Genomic DNA, 18,837 nt, shown 5'->3' with positions numbered 1-18,837 from the left:
GTTAAATAACATCAGGAAATAATTAAAGAACACTGTGTTCCTCTTAGAAAAACAAAATAACCCACCATTCTGTATACAATGAATATGCGGGAGCAGTGTTGACGTATTAGACCATCTTTGAAGAGCATAGTGCTGGTTTAGCATACTAGCACAAATAAACTCTGTGTACTCGGGATAGAGCAAGATGGCCAGTGCCAACTAATGCTGTGTGTACTTCGTAACGGGGTTAACAGGTGACACATAGAGTGTGTCACCTGTTAACCCCGTTACTAAGTAGGTAGCGGTAGAGGTGCAGATTGTCTTTAGACATATAATGTTGTTAGTCTGCTCAGTTAAATGTGTCTTACACATTATAGAACCACATTCATCTATGGAACCACATACAGTATTTCACTGTAGACTTTGTCTGATCATAAAATGTGACAAAAATGGAACATTAGGTATAATACCGGGAGCTAAAGTAGAAAGCATGTAGAGGGACCCGGATGTGACGTGGGGAGCCTTTGAATGAGGAAGAGATGTAAGTGGCAACTACTGTCTAAGAAGCTAATCCTATAGTGTGACTGATGGGTGCAGGTGACAGTCTTAGTCCACACAGTATGAACGTTAGCAGTATGGTTTGCACATATAGTAGTACTGTTGTGTAGTTCCTAAAAATACATAGTATCTGCATGTTTGTTGGACAACATAAACTAAGGGATTGGTGTCTAGACTGATTCCGGACACCCCTACAGAATATGTCTGTCTATAGGCCAGCTAGCTCACAGTGCCACTATAAACCCCCTAACCTTACCATGGAGTGAAAAGTTTCTGGCAACCATTGAACATGACTACCCTTGATCCTTCAGGGATTGTGGAAACAGTGCAGTACTTTTCGCTCAGTCAATCATGCTCACTTAGTCTCAGAGACATTCACAGAATAAACATTGGGGACGTTTTCAATAAGCATCTATTAAACCAGTGTCATTTGAGCATAAAACATGTGTGTTGCAACAATCAATAGACAGAAGCTAACATATGAGATTACAAGCACCAACAGAGTAAATAGAACATAGAATTCTACTGTGGTGCTAACACAGTAAATATATGCAGGCATATATACATGACAGTAATCAAGCGTACTCCTACTATGCGGATCCTATCTAAGAGGCCAGTTACGATGCCAGTCGGAAAGCTTTCTGACCGAATCGGTCTTGGAATGGTTTCCAACCTAATTGGATTCGAGGAGTCCAACCGACCGATTACGATGCTTACGAATAAGATTCAGTAGACTCCCATTGACTTCAATGGGAGCCTGTGTTCTGACTGAATACTCAGACTCCCATTGAAGAAAGGGGTGTCTGGGGAAAAACGTGCACCCTGTGGCGGGCACCCCTTGGTGCCTGCCACACTGTGCATGGTTGGAAACGGGGTCTCTTGGGTACCACCATGGGCCCCATTCAAAGGCTCTGGGTGAAGGGGGGGGCTGCTACAGGTCCCCAAAGTCAGATTCCGACAGCCAATCTGTGCTGGAACAACCGATTTGGAAAAGCTGCGTTTGTTGCCCTGTGTCGGTTCCCGATGGGCAACACCTAACAAGCACAGCGCTCGCGCTCTCAAATCGCCATGCCCTCCGAGGAGGTCGGCGACCCTACTCCTTGACAAAGGGCTAGCAATGCCCGAAATGCATCGGAGTTTTACTTTGTTGGAATAAAAAAGTATGACAAATTGATAAACATTATGAACTTTTGAAAGAAAATTGAAAAGATCATTAAAAAGAAATTTAAAACAAACCATGGAGTTTATTTCGAACCCAAAGGTGTGCCTTTAATACAGGGATGCACTTGCAATTCGTGCGTGCACTTTTCAATAGAGAATGAGGGACCCCATCTTGTTTCAAGTTTGACACCCTGCGTGTTGAAACTTCTGCAGGCCTGGACTTCAGTGTCTGTGTCAGTGTGGAAGTGTTTCCCCTCTATCTAGTGGAGGTATATATCTTTTATACCATAAAGATATCCCTGAGGTTCCTACCACAATCGATATGTTGTAAGTACTATTATGCTATTGAGCCTAAATCAATACCAGCAATTATGCAAAGTAGTTCTTTCGCCCTAGGGTGAAGATGATCATGACTTTTATAAAGAGTATGTTAATCCTGTTATGTACTTTCTGTGCAGGGGACTTTTCTAAGCCTCCTCATGCATAATCAATGAGGCTAGTTTCAAGGAAACCAATCGACATTTATTCAGCACATAACTGGGTAAAAGGTCAGTGCTAGAACTGTTATGCAGAGCAAGATAGTACAAAATGTAGGTGAAAGGTCGTTTGCTACTTAGGCCTAGTTTGGGGTACATAACAGTACCACTGAGCAGTGTGAGGGAATAAAAGGGCTTAAACTGTGTCTTCAGAAAGTTGTTTCCTAGGTACTACTGGGGCCTGATCTTGACCCAGTTATGTGCCTGCGCCACAGCAAAAGGGCTCGCGCATTCCCTTTCATCTGCAGCACAGGCGTTACCTCGAGAAATCAGAGTTAGAGCATGTGCCGCTGACAGGAGGACTCGGGCACTTGATCGGCAATCACTACCCTGTATCCCCGAGCTCTACTGCCTGAGCCCAAACACGAACGTGCATATTTTTAGACTTAATGTTTGTGCTAAAGATGAGTAAAAGAAACGCCCAGACCCCTTCTGCAAGGGTGCAATGCTTGGCGTCATGACGTGACCTTTGATGTCATTGTAGAACCGTGTGTCTATAACAGTGGTGTGTGGTCTCATAAGTAATGTTATCAGTGATGTCACTGGACATGTACTCAGTGGCGTCATGTGGAAGACATTGAGCAGTGCACGCGGCAGGTCCTCGGAAGGGAACCAGTCTCCGGAGGTTGGTAGTGTTTTATACACATAATTTCACTGGGGAATTTCGTGTTTTAAACATAATGTTAATTACGAACAGAAAAACGAATGTAAAACTTCATAGTTCGTGTGTTTATATCCATCTTCATCCCTCTTGAAATAACGGACACATGCTTTACATTCCTGACGCTGTGCTTTTTACATTCATAATTGTGTGGCATACAACGAATAAACAAGCATTGGCTTAGACAACAGATCTGGTCTTGGCAAGCTAGAGTGATGGTTATTTTTTATTGTAAGCATATATCAGAAAAATAAAAAGGAAAGCAAAGCAATATGCCCTCACCTAAACCTAAAGGTGGCTGCCTTTTTTGCTTGCAATTAAAATGTTACTTTTATAAAACATTCACCACTGCTCTGTTGTAATAGAAAGGTTTTTAAACTTGAAGTCTTTCACGAGCACGCTACATGTTATTTTATTTTTGCAGTAGACAAGAATGAATCACCTTCTAAACAAGCATTCAAGCTGCCGGCACCTGCAAGGTCACAAAATCGTTTTTGAAAATCTTAGAACGTAACCTTTAAAAAGTAGTGCAGGTAAAATAAACATTCGGTATTTGAATGTAATACAAACAAACCGAAAAATTACACTTTGAACCAGCTTTGCATCGAAAAGAAAGAAATTATTTAGGCGGCTGCGAACAATTTGCACAGGCTTTTCATGCATTCAATGCGAGCGAGCCAGTTGGTACGGTTGACAAAGTGGTCTGTCCCGCTGCCCCGTGCTGCGATGCGCGGAAACAAAATGTGAACAACAATTTAGCCGACCAATCGTGAAGCCCTCGGACCAAATATCGGTGTATATATAGTCAATACGGTTATTTGTGAAACGCAGTAGTGTTTCTCAGAAGCCAAACATATAAAAGGCCCTTATGGCCATTACTGATAAAATCTGGGGATATAACGCGGAATTCAATCAGCCGTTCGCTATATTTAAACATTTTAATTCTAATCCGGTATCCATTGAGAGCGGTGAATGAAAGCCGTGCAGCGATCGAACGCTTCTATAATCGAACAGCACCGCGGCGAGTGATCTCAGCTCCAGGTCCGTGGTTCGTTGTGTTTTCTTTGCACTTGGAGCTTTTAGTTTACAGGCCGTTACGTCAGATGTTGCCGTCTGACAGGACGAGTCTCGGGTACAAACTGCAGAGGTGCTGCGCTCGGGCTCTGGGGTCTGAGATAATTCCACCTGGGTCTCTCTTCGTCGCAGAAGCGTCCCCACTGGCCTGGGGTCTGACTGGGTTATACAGACCGCAGGGTCGGAGGGTGTCCCCATCAGTGCGCCTCGCTTGCGCCCATCCTCGGCCCTTGAGGGCCTGTATACATCTCTGCACATACATAAAGATGATATTTGTAACGAGTTGCCCTGGAGTTGTCGGTTATTCGATGGATTTCCTGTCGTGTCCCCTAAACTCGGGTTTACCCCTGCAGGTCCTCCTGGTTTTTAGGGGCAAGAGCTTATGAGGCTGCTGGGGCAGGGTGCATGTAAGCCTGCAGCCGGGCCGCCATTGGTTACCTGCCCTGGGGGGTCGGTCTGCAGGCCCATCCCCCAGACCTGTCACCGCAGCCCTCTCCTCAGCCCCAACGCTCCTGCCTTCAATACCCCAGTCCGCTACCTCCAATCACATTCCTCTCCAGACTCCTTAAATATGCAGGAGGCGCGTCACCCCCGCTGAAGGGGGACCTATAGAGCGCCGATATATATGTACGAATGTACCACAGACGGGGAAACTTCAGCAAACACAGCCTGGCAGATTTCCGAGGGGTCACCGGCAGCCGGACTCCTTCCCGCCTTGGTGAGTCGGGCATCCCTTTCTAGTCATGTTTGGCCGCCTGTCTCTCTCTGCGCCTATGGTGCTCTCTCTCTCTCTGTTCGCCCTCTGTAGCCTTTCCTGTGTCTTCCTTACTCTTGTTCTTCGTTTCTGTAACTCGGACCTCACCTCTGCCTCTTCTTTCCACGTATCTCTCTATCTCTGTATAAGTATTTGCTCGCTCTGACTTTTCTGTCTCTTTTTCTGTTCTCTCTGTCTCTCCCCCTGTCACTTCTCTGGATGGCTGTTCTCTCTGTCTGTGCATCCTTTCTCTGCAGCCCCTGAGAGCGGCGCCCCTTCCTCGGTGAGTGGAAACACGGGGTTACCTGCCCTGGGGGTGAAGCAGCCTCTCGGTAAACAGACTTAGAAGAACACCTCACATCCGAGGCGGTGGCTGCGGCCCCTCTCACGCGCAGACTGTCACTAGAACCGACGGACACTTGCAAAGTCTATAGGAACTTTTGTTTCAAACCTGTTGCAGCTGGCTGTGCATTGTGCACGTATTCCAACGATACCCATGCGATACATGCATTATGCCTCTGACATTATTGCAGTTTTTACCACATCCTCTCTGGGAGCCGAGTGATGCCGCACTATGCTCCAGATTAAAGCATGCACATGCGTAGGTCGCCCAGGATAAATCTCACACATGTTTTGGCTGCACCGTTCTAAATGCCATATATACCCCCTGTTTACATATCACATATACATCGCTGCACCTATTTAAATCTCACGCATGCATTCGCGGCTCCGATACAAATCGGAGAGCGGGGGCTTGTAAATGTAAATCTCACACATGCGCGCCCATCAAAACCTCGCATGATTGGCTGCACCAATATATGTAAAACCTGCCTTCGCGGCGCTGAGTAGATTTTGAAAGAACGCATTCAATTCAAACAGCTTCGAGATTCGTACAACATGAAATGTGAGCGAGCAGGGCGGTATCCTAAAATACCAGCCTCTGCTCGTTTCACTATTTCCCACCCAGTCTGCATGCACGCGCAGTGCACTATTGTGCACCAAAGCTCTTCAGGGGGCGCAGTTCAGCTTTGCAAATGCACCAGATCACAGGTCTCCTCAGCTCCGGTGTATTCGTGCTTGGATAGTTCGCTTTGATGAATGCACACTTTCTAAGAGTGCGTTTCTGACTGCTCCCCGGCGTCTGGAGCTGTGTGCAGGGCTTCCAGGCGGCCGCTTTCCTGAAGCAGTAACGACAGAGGAGTGCCCCTCCGGGGGCTTGTTTGGTGGCTCACTCTGTTGGTTCATTTACGCTGTTCTTCGTCCTTTTCTCTGCAGAGATCCGACACCTGTGATGCTGGCTGGACGCCTCCAGGGCCTCAGACCCCGTTAAGCAGCTGCACGCATCCCGCGTGAGGGTCTCCTCTGTAAACACGCACCTGGCAGCAGAGCCACTGATCCCACCGGACAGAGGAGCTGCTGATGCCCAGGACGGGTCCTCCATCTGGCAGAGGACTCATTGATGCCCGCCCGTTCGGAGGCCTTCGCCCATTGCATCCCGTGAGCAGCTGCTCCTCCGGCAGAAGTGCCACCGGTGCCCTGTCCGCGCCACCCCCTGCCAGAACAGCACCGGTTTCCCACCAGAGCCCTTCACCTGAGAGAAGAGACATCGCCTCAAGTGCAGGAGCCGTCCTCTCGCACGTGACCCCTTCCTGTGCCAACAGGAGACTGCCCCAGTAAAGGCCTTTCCTCGGCCCTAGAGTGACTGCCCGCAGTCTAGGCCCTTCAGCTGAGAGAGGGGCAGCGGTGCGTGTCCTGTGCGAGCCCCTCGCCTGCTGCAGTGTCCCGTGCCTCCAGCCTGACCCTTCACCCGGTAGAAGACCCCCTCCCCTGGCAGCAGGGCCGCTCCCCCCGTGGCCCATCGCCCCCCCCTGCCCCTCAACATGTTCCTCCTGGAGATCAGCTACTTGTCCCTGTTCGAAGGCGCCGCCACCTCGCTGCTGTCGCTGCTGCTGCTGCTGGCCCTGTCTCGCCAGCTCTGGGTGCTGAGGTGGAGCAGGACCAGGGACAGGGAGTGTCCCCTGCCCCTCCCCAAGGGGTCCATGGGCTGGCCCTTCTTCGGGGAGACCCTACACTGGCTCGTACAGGTAAGGACGCCTGCAAGAACGATATGTCTGGCATGGAGTCATTTCTGTTGTCTAACGGCTCTGGTTAAAATAGTTTGTGTGTTTAGTAAGTGTGGCTGTAAAGTGCTGCGTGTAGCCTCACGGTTACTTCAGAGCGCTTTGGGTGAAAACGGGGCATGCCGTGCAGCGTCAGTGCAGCATGCAGACTTAAAGGGGGGCTTCTGCTTCTGTCCGAGTTCTGGTAAGTTAACATATTGAGATAGTTTCTATGAATACCTAACTTTGTAGAGTTATCTGAAGCATTTGATAACATGGCTCACATAGTAATTTCTTCTTGCGCGTAAATACCTACGGCATTTCGAATAGTGTAGCTCGTCCTGTGTATAATTAGTCGTAGGCACGGGGGTGTACTACGTATCGTAGACCATTTACATTCCATTTACTGCTGCAAACGTGTAAAGTGTCTACATACAATATTGCCTCTCTCATGTAGTGTGAACCACCTCCTGCCCCGCACGTTTATGTCGTGTACAGCAGGGACCTGAATAGCACCTGGAACAACCCCGCTGTCCGACACGTGCCCAAGGGACGCGGTGGTGATCTATGTGTGCGGGTGGGGGGTTGTCCCTGAAGTGAAGATCCCCGTATGCCACCCATAGCAGTTCCTCCAGCGAGTGCTAAAAAGCCCCGTCAGTCTCACACATGCCTAGGGTGGGGTTCTGGAGGCGTCCTGTGCCCCTACATGCCAGGCGACCGGCCCCAAATACCCTCTTTATCCTACACACGCCCCCGATGGTTGTCGGGAGGGTCATTTTGCACTGTACTTGCCACCGTGGGTGCCTGGGAGGCTTCTTAGCAGCACACGTGCCCCGAAAACGTGCCTAGAATACTATTTTAAACTGCACATATACTGGGTGGGCGTCCGGGGACATTCTATGGACATTCTTTGCTCTGCACGTGCCCCAGGTGAGTGTTGGTGTACCCCACATGCGCCTCGAGCGGGAGCCTGCAAGCCTCAGTAGCCCCACACATGCCCCGGCTGATGCCCTGTGCTCAGCGCACGCTGGCGCCCAGAAGCCCCTGTAGCCCTACAGTTGCCCCGGCTGAGTGTCTAGGGATGTCTTGTGCTCTGCACACTCTAGCGCGAGCGCCCAGAAGCCCTGTATGTAGCCCCACACATGTCCCTGCTGAGTGTCTAGAGATACCCTGTGCTCAGCGCACGCTAGCGCCCGGAAGCCCCTGTAGCCCCAACATGCCCCGGCTGAGCCTCTAGAGATGCCCGGTGCTCTGCGCACGCTAGCGCCCAGAAGCCCCTGTAGCCCCACACATGCCCCGGCTGAGTGTCTAGAGATGCCCTGTGCTCAGCGCACGCTAGCGCCCAGAACCCTCTGCAGCCCCACACATGTCCTGGCTGAGTGTCTAGAGATGCCCTGTGCTCAGCGGACGCTAGCGCCAAGAAGCCCCTGTAGCCCTACACTTACCCCGGCTGAGTGTCTAGGGATGTCTTGTGCTCTGCACACTCTGGCGCGAGCGCCCAGAAGCCCTGTCTGTAGCCCCACACATGCCCCGGCTGAGCCTCTAGGGATGCCCTGTGCTCAGCGCACGCTAGCGCCCAGAAGCCCCTGTAGCCCCACACTGACATGCCCCGGCTGAGTGTCTAGAGATGCCCTGTGCTCAGCGCACGCTAGCGCCCAGAAGCCTCTGCAGCCCCACACATACCCCGGCTGAGTCTCTGAAGATGCCCTGTGCTCAGCGCACGCTAGCGCCCAGAAGCCTCTGCAGCCCCACACATGTCCCGGCAGAGAGTCTAAAGATGCCCTGTGCTCAGCGCACGCTAGCGCCCAGAAGCCCCGGTAGCCCCACACATGCCCCGGTTGAGTGTCTAGAGATGCCCTGTGCTCAGCGCACGCTAGCGCCCAGAAGCCCCTGTACCCCACACGTACCCCGGCTGAGTCTCTAAAGATGCCCGGTGCTCAGCACACGCTAGCTCCCAGACGCCCTGTCTGTAGCCCCACACATGCCCCGCTGAGTGTCTAAAGATGGCCTGTGCTCAGCGCACCCTAGCGCCCAGAAGCCCCCTTGCATCACCGTGTGTGTCTCCCGCAGGGCTCGGATTTCCACAGCTCCCGGAGAGCGAAGTTCGGCAACGTGTTCAAGACGCACCTGCTGGGGAAGCCGGTGATCCGGGTGACGGGGGCGGAGAACGTGCGGCGGCTGCTGCTGGGGGAGCACTCCCTGGTGAGCAGCCAGTGGCCGCAGAGCACCCAGATCATCCTGGGCCCGCACACGCTGGTCAACTGCGTGGGAGAGGAGCACCGGCAGCGCAGGAAGGTGAGCGGCGAGGGGGGGCGCCTGCGTGCCTGTGTGTGTGGGGGGGTCCCAGGCTCCTGACCGGGAAAGGACTACGGAGTCGGATCACTGTGGTGACCAAGAAGTGTGCACAACGCGATGTGTGAATGTGTGTGTGTTGGTGGGGGGGAAGAGGGGGTGCAGAGTCTTGCAGAACACCCCCAGTGTGAGGGAGAGGGTGGTGTGGGGCAGTGGGGTCTCTGTCACAGTCCAGGAGATGGGTAGGGTGCGGCGGTGCTGTAAGGTCCGGGGGAGGCTCTAGAGTTTGGGGAGAGGTCCCATGAATACGGTTGGCATCGGGACCCTACCGAGTGACCCCACAGAGTCCCGTGTGAGAGTCAGCGGGGGCCCCGAGGGAAGGGCTGGCTTTAGATAAGATGGTAGGACAGCTCTTGGGGGGGGGGGGGGGCAGTCTCAGGTGATCCTACATCCAGACTGCAACCTTGCCTGTCAAAAGAAGGCTCCAGAGAGGGTCAGTTCACGGAGAGTCTAAGAGAGAGTCCTTCACGGAGGTGACACCTAGCCCAAACTCGTTCTTTTCGGCTTCATGTGCCGCCTAATTTACCACGAACTGGATGTTTTACGCACTCATCGCGTTTGATGCTGGCCCACGTGAGTTCAGAGCACACGAGGCAGCGCACCCTTGACTCAGGTAGGGGCCCCTTCCGGGAGTGGGGTGAGATGGACCCGCGTTGCTGCGGCCCTGGAGCTCCTCGGGATGCTCCCGGCCTGAGTGACAGTCCGCACTCTAGCTCGCTCCGTGCGCGACAGGCGAGCGCTGCAGACATCCTCGACTCCTGCTCTTTTCTGTCCTCTCCTGTCCTTTCTCTGCCTCCTCGCCTGACATCCTGTGCCTGCTCACTCAGCTCCCCTCTCTCTCATCGTTTACCTCCCGTCTTTCTCCTTGTGTGACTCTCCCTCCGTACTCTCTTTTTGTTTAATTCCCTCTGTGCACTATAACCGAGGGCGCCTCCCTACGTGGACTCTTGCTTGTCCTATTCCCAGACCGTTGAAGGGAAATACACCTTATTTTTGTTGAAAATGCTCTCCCCACACTTATGTGTGGCACGCTTCATCACGGAGCCCTCCCCGGTACCCCTAATATCACCGGGAGGGCTCAACCCCACTTTCTGGAGGGAGCACTTGAATGTCAATTTTTTTTCACTCATGCGTGATCTGGATTAGGGTTACAAATGCCTACAGGCGATCCTCTATTGTCTTTCTCTTGGGGCTCCTTTGGCAATTGAAAAACAAAGCAGGACGTATTTGGAGCGCTCTCTACCCCAACATCCAGTGGTCGACATGTTTCAGCCAGTTCTGCTCTGTCCATTGGGTCACTTGGCTTTCGTCAGCCCAACCTTGATCCCTGGTGGTTATCCCAATGATTTTTGTAAACGGTACACTCCTGGGGTGGATCCTTTTTGCTGCTCCTCAGTGATCCCATGCACATTCTGGAAGGATGCATATTTGGATGCCTGGATATTACCTAGCGGCTAATTGTGTGGAAATAAGAAACACCACCATTGTTATTCACTACACAGAGACATGTTCATACACCACATACTTTGTCTGTTTATGTGACTCGCGGCCCCCTCTATAAATTAGTACACATCTCAATGTGCTAAAACTGCTAGTGATAACGTGTTTGATTTGCTGGGAGGAAGGACCCCCCTCCCCCATGCTCAAGCTGCTTGTCATTGTTGCTGTGCTGTCACTCAGTCATGCTTATGCTGCCTGTGTTCACTCTGCGTGGCTTCCATATTCATGAAACGCTCCTTAAATGGCCCAGAACAAAGAATGTTGGTGTTCACGCAGAGTGAAGATACACAGTATAACCAGGATTGAGTGACAGCACAGTGACAATAAGAACTGAGGGAGCAGGGAGAGCCCTTCCTCCCAGAAATGAAACAAATCTCATCACTTACAGAGTGGCATGTTGTGATGTGCACCGATTCATAGAGCATGCAGTGGGCACCTAAACAGACACCGGGTGTAGTGTATGAAAATGTCTCTGCGTGGTAGACACAAATGGCTGCGGTTTCCTGTTTCCACAGAATTGGACGCTGGGTAATATTCAGGCATCAAACTACGAGACCTACCGGATTTTGGGATGATATTGTGTAAGTCTTTGCACAAGATCCTGCATGGGGATCACTGCTGAGCGGTATAAAGTGCTCACGTCACTACTATACCATTTAGAATCATCATTACAATAACTACAAGGGATCATGGTGGCGCGAACAAAAGCTTGATAACCCAAAGGGCAGAGAAGAGCCGGCTAAAACATGTTGACCAGTGGATTTAGGGCTATAGAACACCCCAAATATATTATATCCTGCTTTGTTTTTAAAGTGCCAAAGGTGTCCCAAGATTAAAGGCAATAGGGGGCAAACTCTAGGCGTTTTTAACCCTTATATAGATCTTTCAAGAGTGTAAAAAAAAGTTTGTGTCAAATTCAAAGTGCAACCTCTCAAAGTGGGGTTGAGCCTGCCTGGTAATTCTAGAGTCACCGGCTAGGACTCCATGATGAAGCGTGCTACACAGAAGTGTGGGTGAGAGTCCTTTTAAAAATAAGGGGTTATCTCCCTTCACCTGTCTGGAAATAGGACTAACAAGAGTTACATTTGAGAGGTGTCCTCTCTGTTATAGTCCATGTTCCAGGGGAAGATGAGGCCACCTTCCAAAATCTTCTCCCGCCCTCGGTACTTTCCCACCCTCGGTACAAAGTAGTGTGAATTCCCTCTATAGCCTCATTTAACACTTCCCTTCCTAGGTATCTAACTCTTACACTCGCCTTATATCACACTCCCAACTCACTCCTCCAGTGATTCGTTGCTGTCCTCCGCTGACTCTCTCTTCAACAGTCTGCTCTCTCTTCAGCAGACTCTCCCCTCTCTCTACATCTATTTCGCCTTTGCATTGTCCGCTGACTCTCCCTTGACTCCTTACCTGTCTCTCCCCGTCTTCTCATCTATCTCTACCCTTTCTCCTTATCTAACTCCCATCTCCTCATTTAACTCTCCAGTAACTCATCTGCTTATTCTATTTTAATCTAACTCTTCTTTCTCCTTACAAGACTTTCCCATCTCATCACCGAATTCTCATTCTCCTAGTGGAACTTCCTCTGTCTCCTCATCTAACCTACACTGTCTCCTTATGTAACTAACCCATCTGACTCTTCATGTAATTCTCTTATTTGCCCATACAAAGTCTCCTGACCCATGTCTGGCTCTGCCAAATCTCATTAAGTCTCCTATCTCCTCATCTTGGTCTCCTCTGTCCCTGTGTAACCGTTCTAGGTCTCCCCATTGAACTCTCCCCTATTTCCTCATATGATCCTCCATATTACCCTTATTGCTTTTCCATGTCTCATCATCGGTCGCTGCCCTGTATTCTTATCTAGCTCTTCTATCTCCTGATTCAACTCTCCTGTCTCATGTTTGTCTCCCGTCTCCTTGTATTACTTCTCCTATCTCCTTATGTTACTTCGACCATCTCCACATCTTACCGTCTGTCTCTTCATCGCACCCTTCAGTCTCATCTCACCCTTCAGTCTCTTCATATCACTCTCTGATCTCTTCATATCACCCTCTGACCTCTTCATATTACCCTCCGGTGTCCTCATCTTACCCCCGTATCTTCATCTCCCCCATGTTTTTTCATCTACCTCTAGTCTCTTCATCTCACCCTTCGGTTTCTTCATCTCACCCTTCAGTCTCTTCATCTCAACCTCCGTATCTTCATCTCTCCTCTATATCTTCATCTCCCTCCAGTCTCCTCATCTCATACTCCTGTCTCCTTATCTCACACTCCTGTCTCCTTAGCTCACACTCCTGTCTCCTTAGCTCACACTCCTGTCTGCTCATCTCTCCCTCCTGTCTTATTCAACTTGTTCCATCTCCTCACTTAACCATCCCGCCTCTCTTTCTAATTCTGCCTTCTCTCCATGTGTAACTCTCCTATCCCCTCATGTAACTCTCTCGTCTACCCATCTGATTCATCATCTCTTCATGTGTCTGTCTTCTGTGTTTCTTTCTACCTGTATTCTAATATAACTCTTCCCTGTCCTCATCTAACATTACCTTGTTCTAATACAACTTACAGTTTCCTCCTCTTTCTCCTCTTTCTCCTCTCCCAATTCTCCAATTCTAACTCTCCAGCTCTCGCCTCCACTCACTTGCTCTTCATCTTACTTTCTCCACATCTCTCCTCCTCCACAGGTGATGGCCCAGGTGTTCAGTGCCTCTGCCTTGGAGAGCTACATTCCTCGGATCCAGAAGGCGGTGGCCACCGAGCTGCAGGGCTGGTGCGAGGAGCCGGGGTCTGTGTCTGCATACTCAGCGACCAAAGCACTCACCTTTCGCATTGCTGCTCGCACCCTGTTGGGACTCCGCCTGGGGGAGCACGAGCTCCTGGACCTCGCAAAGACCTTCGAGACGCTTGTGGAGAACCTCTTCTGCCTGCCCTTGGATATTCCCTTCAGCGGACTACGGAAGGTAGGGCTTCCCTCCACTGTCCTCACTGCACCCTTCTGTCCATGTGATCTGTGTCAGTAATCTCATTACTATGAATCATTTTTCATCTTGCCACTTCAGCTGGAGGTGTTACCCCACTTACCAAGACCAGCTCTCTGCGGCCTATTCATTCATAAATAAACCTTTTCAATCCTTTTGGTAAGATACTTCCCCTACCCAAGGACTATATATAATATGCCTACCTCAAGCTCACCTCTACAAACCTAAGGGTGTGACTGGAAAAGAATGTCATGAGAAGGAGGAGGAATGGCCACTAACAATCATCTTAAAAAATAAGGTGATATAAAAACAGAGAAGCCTCTTGAGGTGGCTGAAAAGGAGGTCAATGCAAGTAGGACAACACAGGAGTGAGGTCCCAGCAAGGAGCAAGTGAACAAGGAGGAGGTCACATCAACGCTGCGTCACGAAACAGTAAAAACAGGAAGTTTAGATGATTCATTTATGATCCTCTAGTTAAGGAAGGGCCAACCAGTCAGCCATAAACATTTGTTTCTTGACATGTTAGGAGCAGAAAACCTGTTTAAAGAGGTTTAAGGACACCGCACATGGTACGGGAGCATAAAGCCTGTCTGAAGAGGTGCAAGAACAACTCACATAGGGCCCGATTACGATGTCAGGTGGACAGCTGGTGACAGGCTGTCAGTGGCGGTCCACCTGACATCTAGGGTATCGGTCTAACCACTGGATTATGATATCACCGGTTGGAGCGCAGCAGGCAGTGGGAAAGACCTCCGCCTCCGACAGGTTCAAGGAGCCCATAGGGGCAGCATTCGGAGCCTGATCCCTGCAATGGAGATGGTGCCTTCAGAGGCAATGCCGTAGGGATTAGTATGTGAGTATCCAACAGCCTTTTCATCAGGGGCGGTTCCTCCACTATGGCGGAGAAGCGTCGCCCCACTGCTTTTAAGCAGTGAGAAAAATAAAATGATAATTGTCATTTTATATTTTGTGTCCTGCTGCTTTGTGGCAGGCGGGTGGGCGGGGCTGCTTTGCTCTTCGAGCAGGACAGGGGAGGAGTGGTTTGCCCACTCCTAAGTGCGCAATGACTCTTTGGATGACTGTTTGGTCGATCCTCTTGGGCAGCCCAAACCAGTCATGCGCACTTCCCTGTTCTCCATGCAGGCTCCATTACAGCCTGCATGGAAAACATGCCCACTTCTCCAGCCCCTGGCTGAGCGCCGTGTCACGGCGCTCAGACCAATTACAACGCTGCATAGCAGCGTTGTGATTGGCTTAGGGGAGGAAGCCTGGCTGCCTGCTTCCTGTTCCTGTCGGAGGCAGAAGAGCAGGAGCAGAGAAGAAGCAGCACCTGGCCTCGAGGTAAGTTAAAAAAAATCCAATCCCCCCTCCCCCCAACATGACACCTGCACCCACACCCCCTCCCGCAACCTGCAAGCAATGCTGGCCGCCACTGCTTTTCATGACAGTCTGACCGCCACGGAAAGGCTGTTGGAAACAGATTTTGGGGGCCCATAGCAGGCCCCCCGTAGGCCTCTGCGATGTGGTCTGGGTGGCACATGTGGCGCCCCCAAACATCCATGTACCATGTGCCATGCACCACAGGGTTCATGAATGTTTAAAATATCCCTTCTTCTATTGCTGCTTGTGCTGCTGCCCTTTTCCGGGCTGCAGCACAAGCCACAATAGAAAAAGGGATGTTATCGACCACCTACACAGCTGTTGCATCCTAATCTGGGAGGTGGTACCTCCGACTACTTGTCGGGCAGTCCCACTCCCTCTGCAATTGCGGTCGGACGCTTGTCTGACCACCATCGTAATCAGGCCCATAGTTAGGACGAGGAAATGGAAGTGAGAAGTCTGCTGGGAAGTCAGAGCAAATATGCATTACTTGCAGGGCATACTGCCTAAACTTTGCACTTATACAAAGAGTGAGTACGTCCATTTTGCGCTATTATTCTCCTTTTGTTTTTAAAAAAAATGTTTTTATTGGTGCAGTAACACTTCAGTGACATACACATAATCAAAACGCCATTATCTTTCCCGATGTGATATTACATACTGTACATAATAAGTAGTATACTGCAATTTTCATTTTATCTCCATTTCTAAACCCCTCAAACACTTAGAACAACTCTTTGCCCCCCACCCCCCCATCACTTACAAAGTACACCTTCTCAGTTCTTATAGGTAATGTCTCATGTTTACATATTAGCATTATTATTGTGACTGTCAACTCCTCTTCTTTTACATTGCATATGAAACGTCTTATATTAATAGTCTCTGCAACCCGTCTTGTACACGGGTCGATAATGTAGTCTGCGCCACCCTTGCAACAGCGTCTTATGTCGGCAGGCTCAAGTGTATGGAGTCAGATATCAGTAAGCATCTTGGATACTCACTCAATGTATGTTGAGGCGTGAGTTTCAAACTCCAATAGTATTGAGTTCAGTCCAGGGAAATGTGTGTCCTTCTAAGCCCTTTATGCTCCTCTCTTTGCAGTTCCAAACCTTTTGCCTTCCGCCACCTCAGTACCTCACCGTGCCAGGTCGCTTTGTCTGGCGGCCTAGTTGATTTCCATTTCATCGCTATTGCTCGTTTTGCCAGTAGCAGAGCCAAGTCTGCAAACCTAGAGGCAACACTCCTTTTCTTTTCGGTATGTCCCAGACCCAAAATTCCATATAACAAGGAGGTGTATGGTCTACCCGGTGCCACCGCTGTCAGAGTCTCATGGACCGTTAACCAGTAATGTCCAAGCTTGGGGCAGTCCCAGAACATATGTAAAAGACCTGCGTCATCTAGACCGCATCTATGGCAGTTATTTGCTGCCTCAGGGAGCATTGCGTGTAATCTGTGCGGGGTTAAGTATGCTCTATGGACTATCATCAATTGAATGTACTTAAACTTCGGGCTTCGCGCTACTCTCTTTGGATATTTTAGCGCCCTTTCCCACTCTTTGTCTCTGAGAGCTCTACCTGCGTCAACTTCCCATCGGGATCGGAGGAGCTGCAATGACACCGCTCTGCCCACCCGTATTCCGTTTGTCAGCCATTTCGTGAGGTGACTGCCCGTCCCCATCAGGTATTGTATTGTGAGCAATGTGTTTGTGACTGGTTCCTGTCCGTCTCTAGCCCAGTGCGTGGTGATGTAATGTATCAACTGTGCATGTGTGAGGAATAATTGTCTCGGGGTGTGGTGTAAGCTGGTGAAGTCCGCATATGTCAGTACGGTCCCATCCGAGAAAAAATCCCCGACTTGTAGTACTCCTGCATCGTACCACTCTTTTAGCCTGCGTTCCGTGAGTGTACCTGACCCCAGAGGTATTCCCAGCAATGGTATCGTGGGCACGTACGTGGAAGTTTCATTAGTGTATTTTACCGCCGCCTTCCAGTGTTTTAGTGCTAGCCTGAGTAGAGGTTGGGCAGTGTTCGTTATCTTGGTACGTGGGAGCAGTAACCGGTGAATGGTCCCTCGAGCTCTATCAGAGTCAGTCATATTAAGTTCGTGTAGGTTGCGTCCCGCTAACCAATAGGCCAGCCATTGTAGTTGGCATGCATAACCATGCGCAATCAGGTCTGGGACTCCCAACCCGCCCCCATCCGTCGGCAGTTGTAATTTCGCTAGACTGATTCGTCTCCGGCCCGTGCCCCACACCAGTTCCATCAACACCGTGTTTAGAGCCTTAAAGAACGGTATGGGTATCAATATAGGGATATTTGTGAAATAATATATCAACCTGGGCAGTACCACCATTTTTGAGATCGTAACTCTACCCGCCACTGAGAGCGGTAACGTGGTCCAGAAGCGGACTTGTGTCCTCAGGGTACTAAGGGCCTTTCCCAGGTTACCCTCTAGTAAGTCCTGCGGTCGTCTATAAATCTGAATACCCAGGTATTTAAAAGTCTCAGGTGCAACCTTGAAGCTGTACGGCATAAACTGTAAATGCGCATTCATAAGGGGCCTGTGGAAGAAGTAGCCATATGATTTGTTTTCATTGATCGTAAGGCCTGAGAGGTCCCGTAAATATCTAAATATTTCTGGCAGTGGCGTTAGAGGGCCCGTCACATCCTTAAGAAACAATAATATGTCATCCGCATAAGCGGAGATGATATGATGGGTATGAAGGTTGGTTATTCCTCTATGCACCGCCATAGTCCGTGCCTTTATTAAGAGGGGCTCTAAGGCGATGATGAAGAGCAGGGGCGCCAGTGGGCAGCCCTGTCTAGTACCTTTCACTATTTCAAAGTGCTCAGAAATACAAGCATTGGTCCTGAGGCGCGCTGTGGGGCCGTGATAAAGCAATCTCACCCATGCTATGTATTCAGAAGGAACGCCGAATGTGGCCAGCACTGCGAACATGTAGCCCCATCTCAGGGAGTCAAAGGCCTGTCTAAGGTCTAAGGAGATACACCCCTCATTTGCTCCATCTCTACCATTCATTATCATCAGCTGACTCAGCCTTCGCAGATTCAGTGTGGTGCTCCTCCCTGGAACAAAACCACATTGGTCTGGGTGTATTATGTCCGCAACACAGTGAGATAGTCTGGTTGCTAGTAGTTTACTGAGAATTTTGTAATCCGTGTTTAATAAGGATAGTGGCCTGTAGTTTTCCAGTTGTAGGGCGTCTCTGCCCGGCTTCGGTAAGGAGACTATCAGTGCCTGTAGCGTCGAATCTGGTAACGTGCCATCTGCCAGGGATTCCCCGTATAACTTGTGCAGTCTCGGGGCCAGGATATCAATATACGTTAGATAAAATTCAGCTGGCAGACTGTCTGATCCAGGGGCTTTGTTTCGTGGCATTGCCTTAGTGGCCTGCCTAACTTCTGTCAGTGTTATGGGTTTTGAAAGTTCAGTTCGTTGTGCCTGTGTAAGTTGTGGGATTTGTATGTCTGAAAGGAAGCAATCTAAATTCTGGTCTTCGAGTGGGGCATGTGGGCCGTATAATTCCGCGTAATAAGCCTTGAACGTGTTATTTATATCTATCTGAGGCCGTATTGTCCTCCCATCCTTATCTTTCACTTCCGTGATGGGGGCGCTCTCTGGAGCGTTACGTGTTAAGCGTGCTAGCAGAGGGACCGCCATGTCTGCCTGTGTGTGCTGTCTATATGTATATTCCCTGTAATCTATCACCCGCAATTCCTCTAACAGTTCCGCATGTTGGATATGTGCCTCTTGGAGCTGAGTGAGGTTACCATCTGTGCCCACAGCT

General features: G+C 50.1%; 1 protein-coding gene across 2 annotated transcripts in view; it reads left to right on the top strand.

Annotated features, from left to right (window-relative positions):
- The window catches only part of CYP26C1 (cytochrome P450 family 26 subfamily C member 1), a 179,020-nt gene that overhangs the window by 35,230 nt on the left and 124,953 nt on the right, over window positions 1–18,837 (top strand). For both annotated transcript variants that reach the window (XM_078641136.1, XM_078641135.1), the window contains 2 exons: window positions 8,893–9,117; window positions 13,356–13,631. In XM_078641136.1, coding sequence (XP_078497262.1) covers window positions 13,359–13,631 — 273 coding nt within the window. In that variant the 5' untranslated portion in view covers window positions 8,893–9,117; window positions 13,356–13,358. The remainder of the gene's footprint in view (window positions 1–8,892; window positions 9,118–13,355; window positions 13,632–18,837) is intronic.

Source organism: Lissotriton helveticus, chromosome 5_1, assembly GCF_964261635.1.
Source record: "Lissotriton helveticus chromosome 5_1, aLisHel1.1, whole genome shotgun sequence".
Classification (NCBI taxonomy): domain Eukaryota; kingdom Metazoa; phylum Chordata; class Amphibia; order Caudata; family Salamandridae; genus Lissotriton; species Lissotriton helveticus.
Note: the sequence above shows the minus strand (reverse complement) of the source record. Positions and strands in the feature narration are given on the sequence as shown.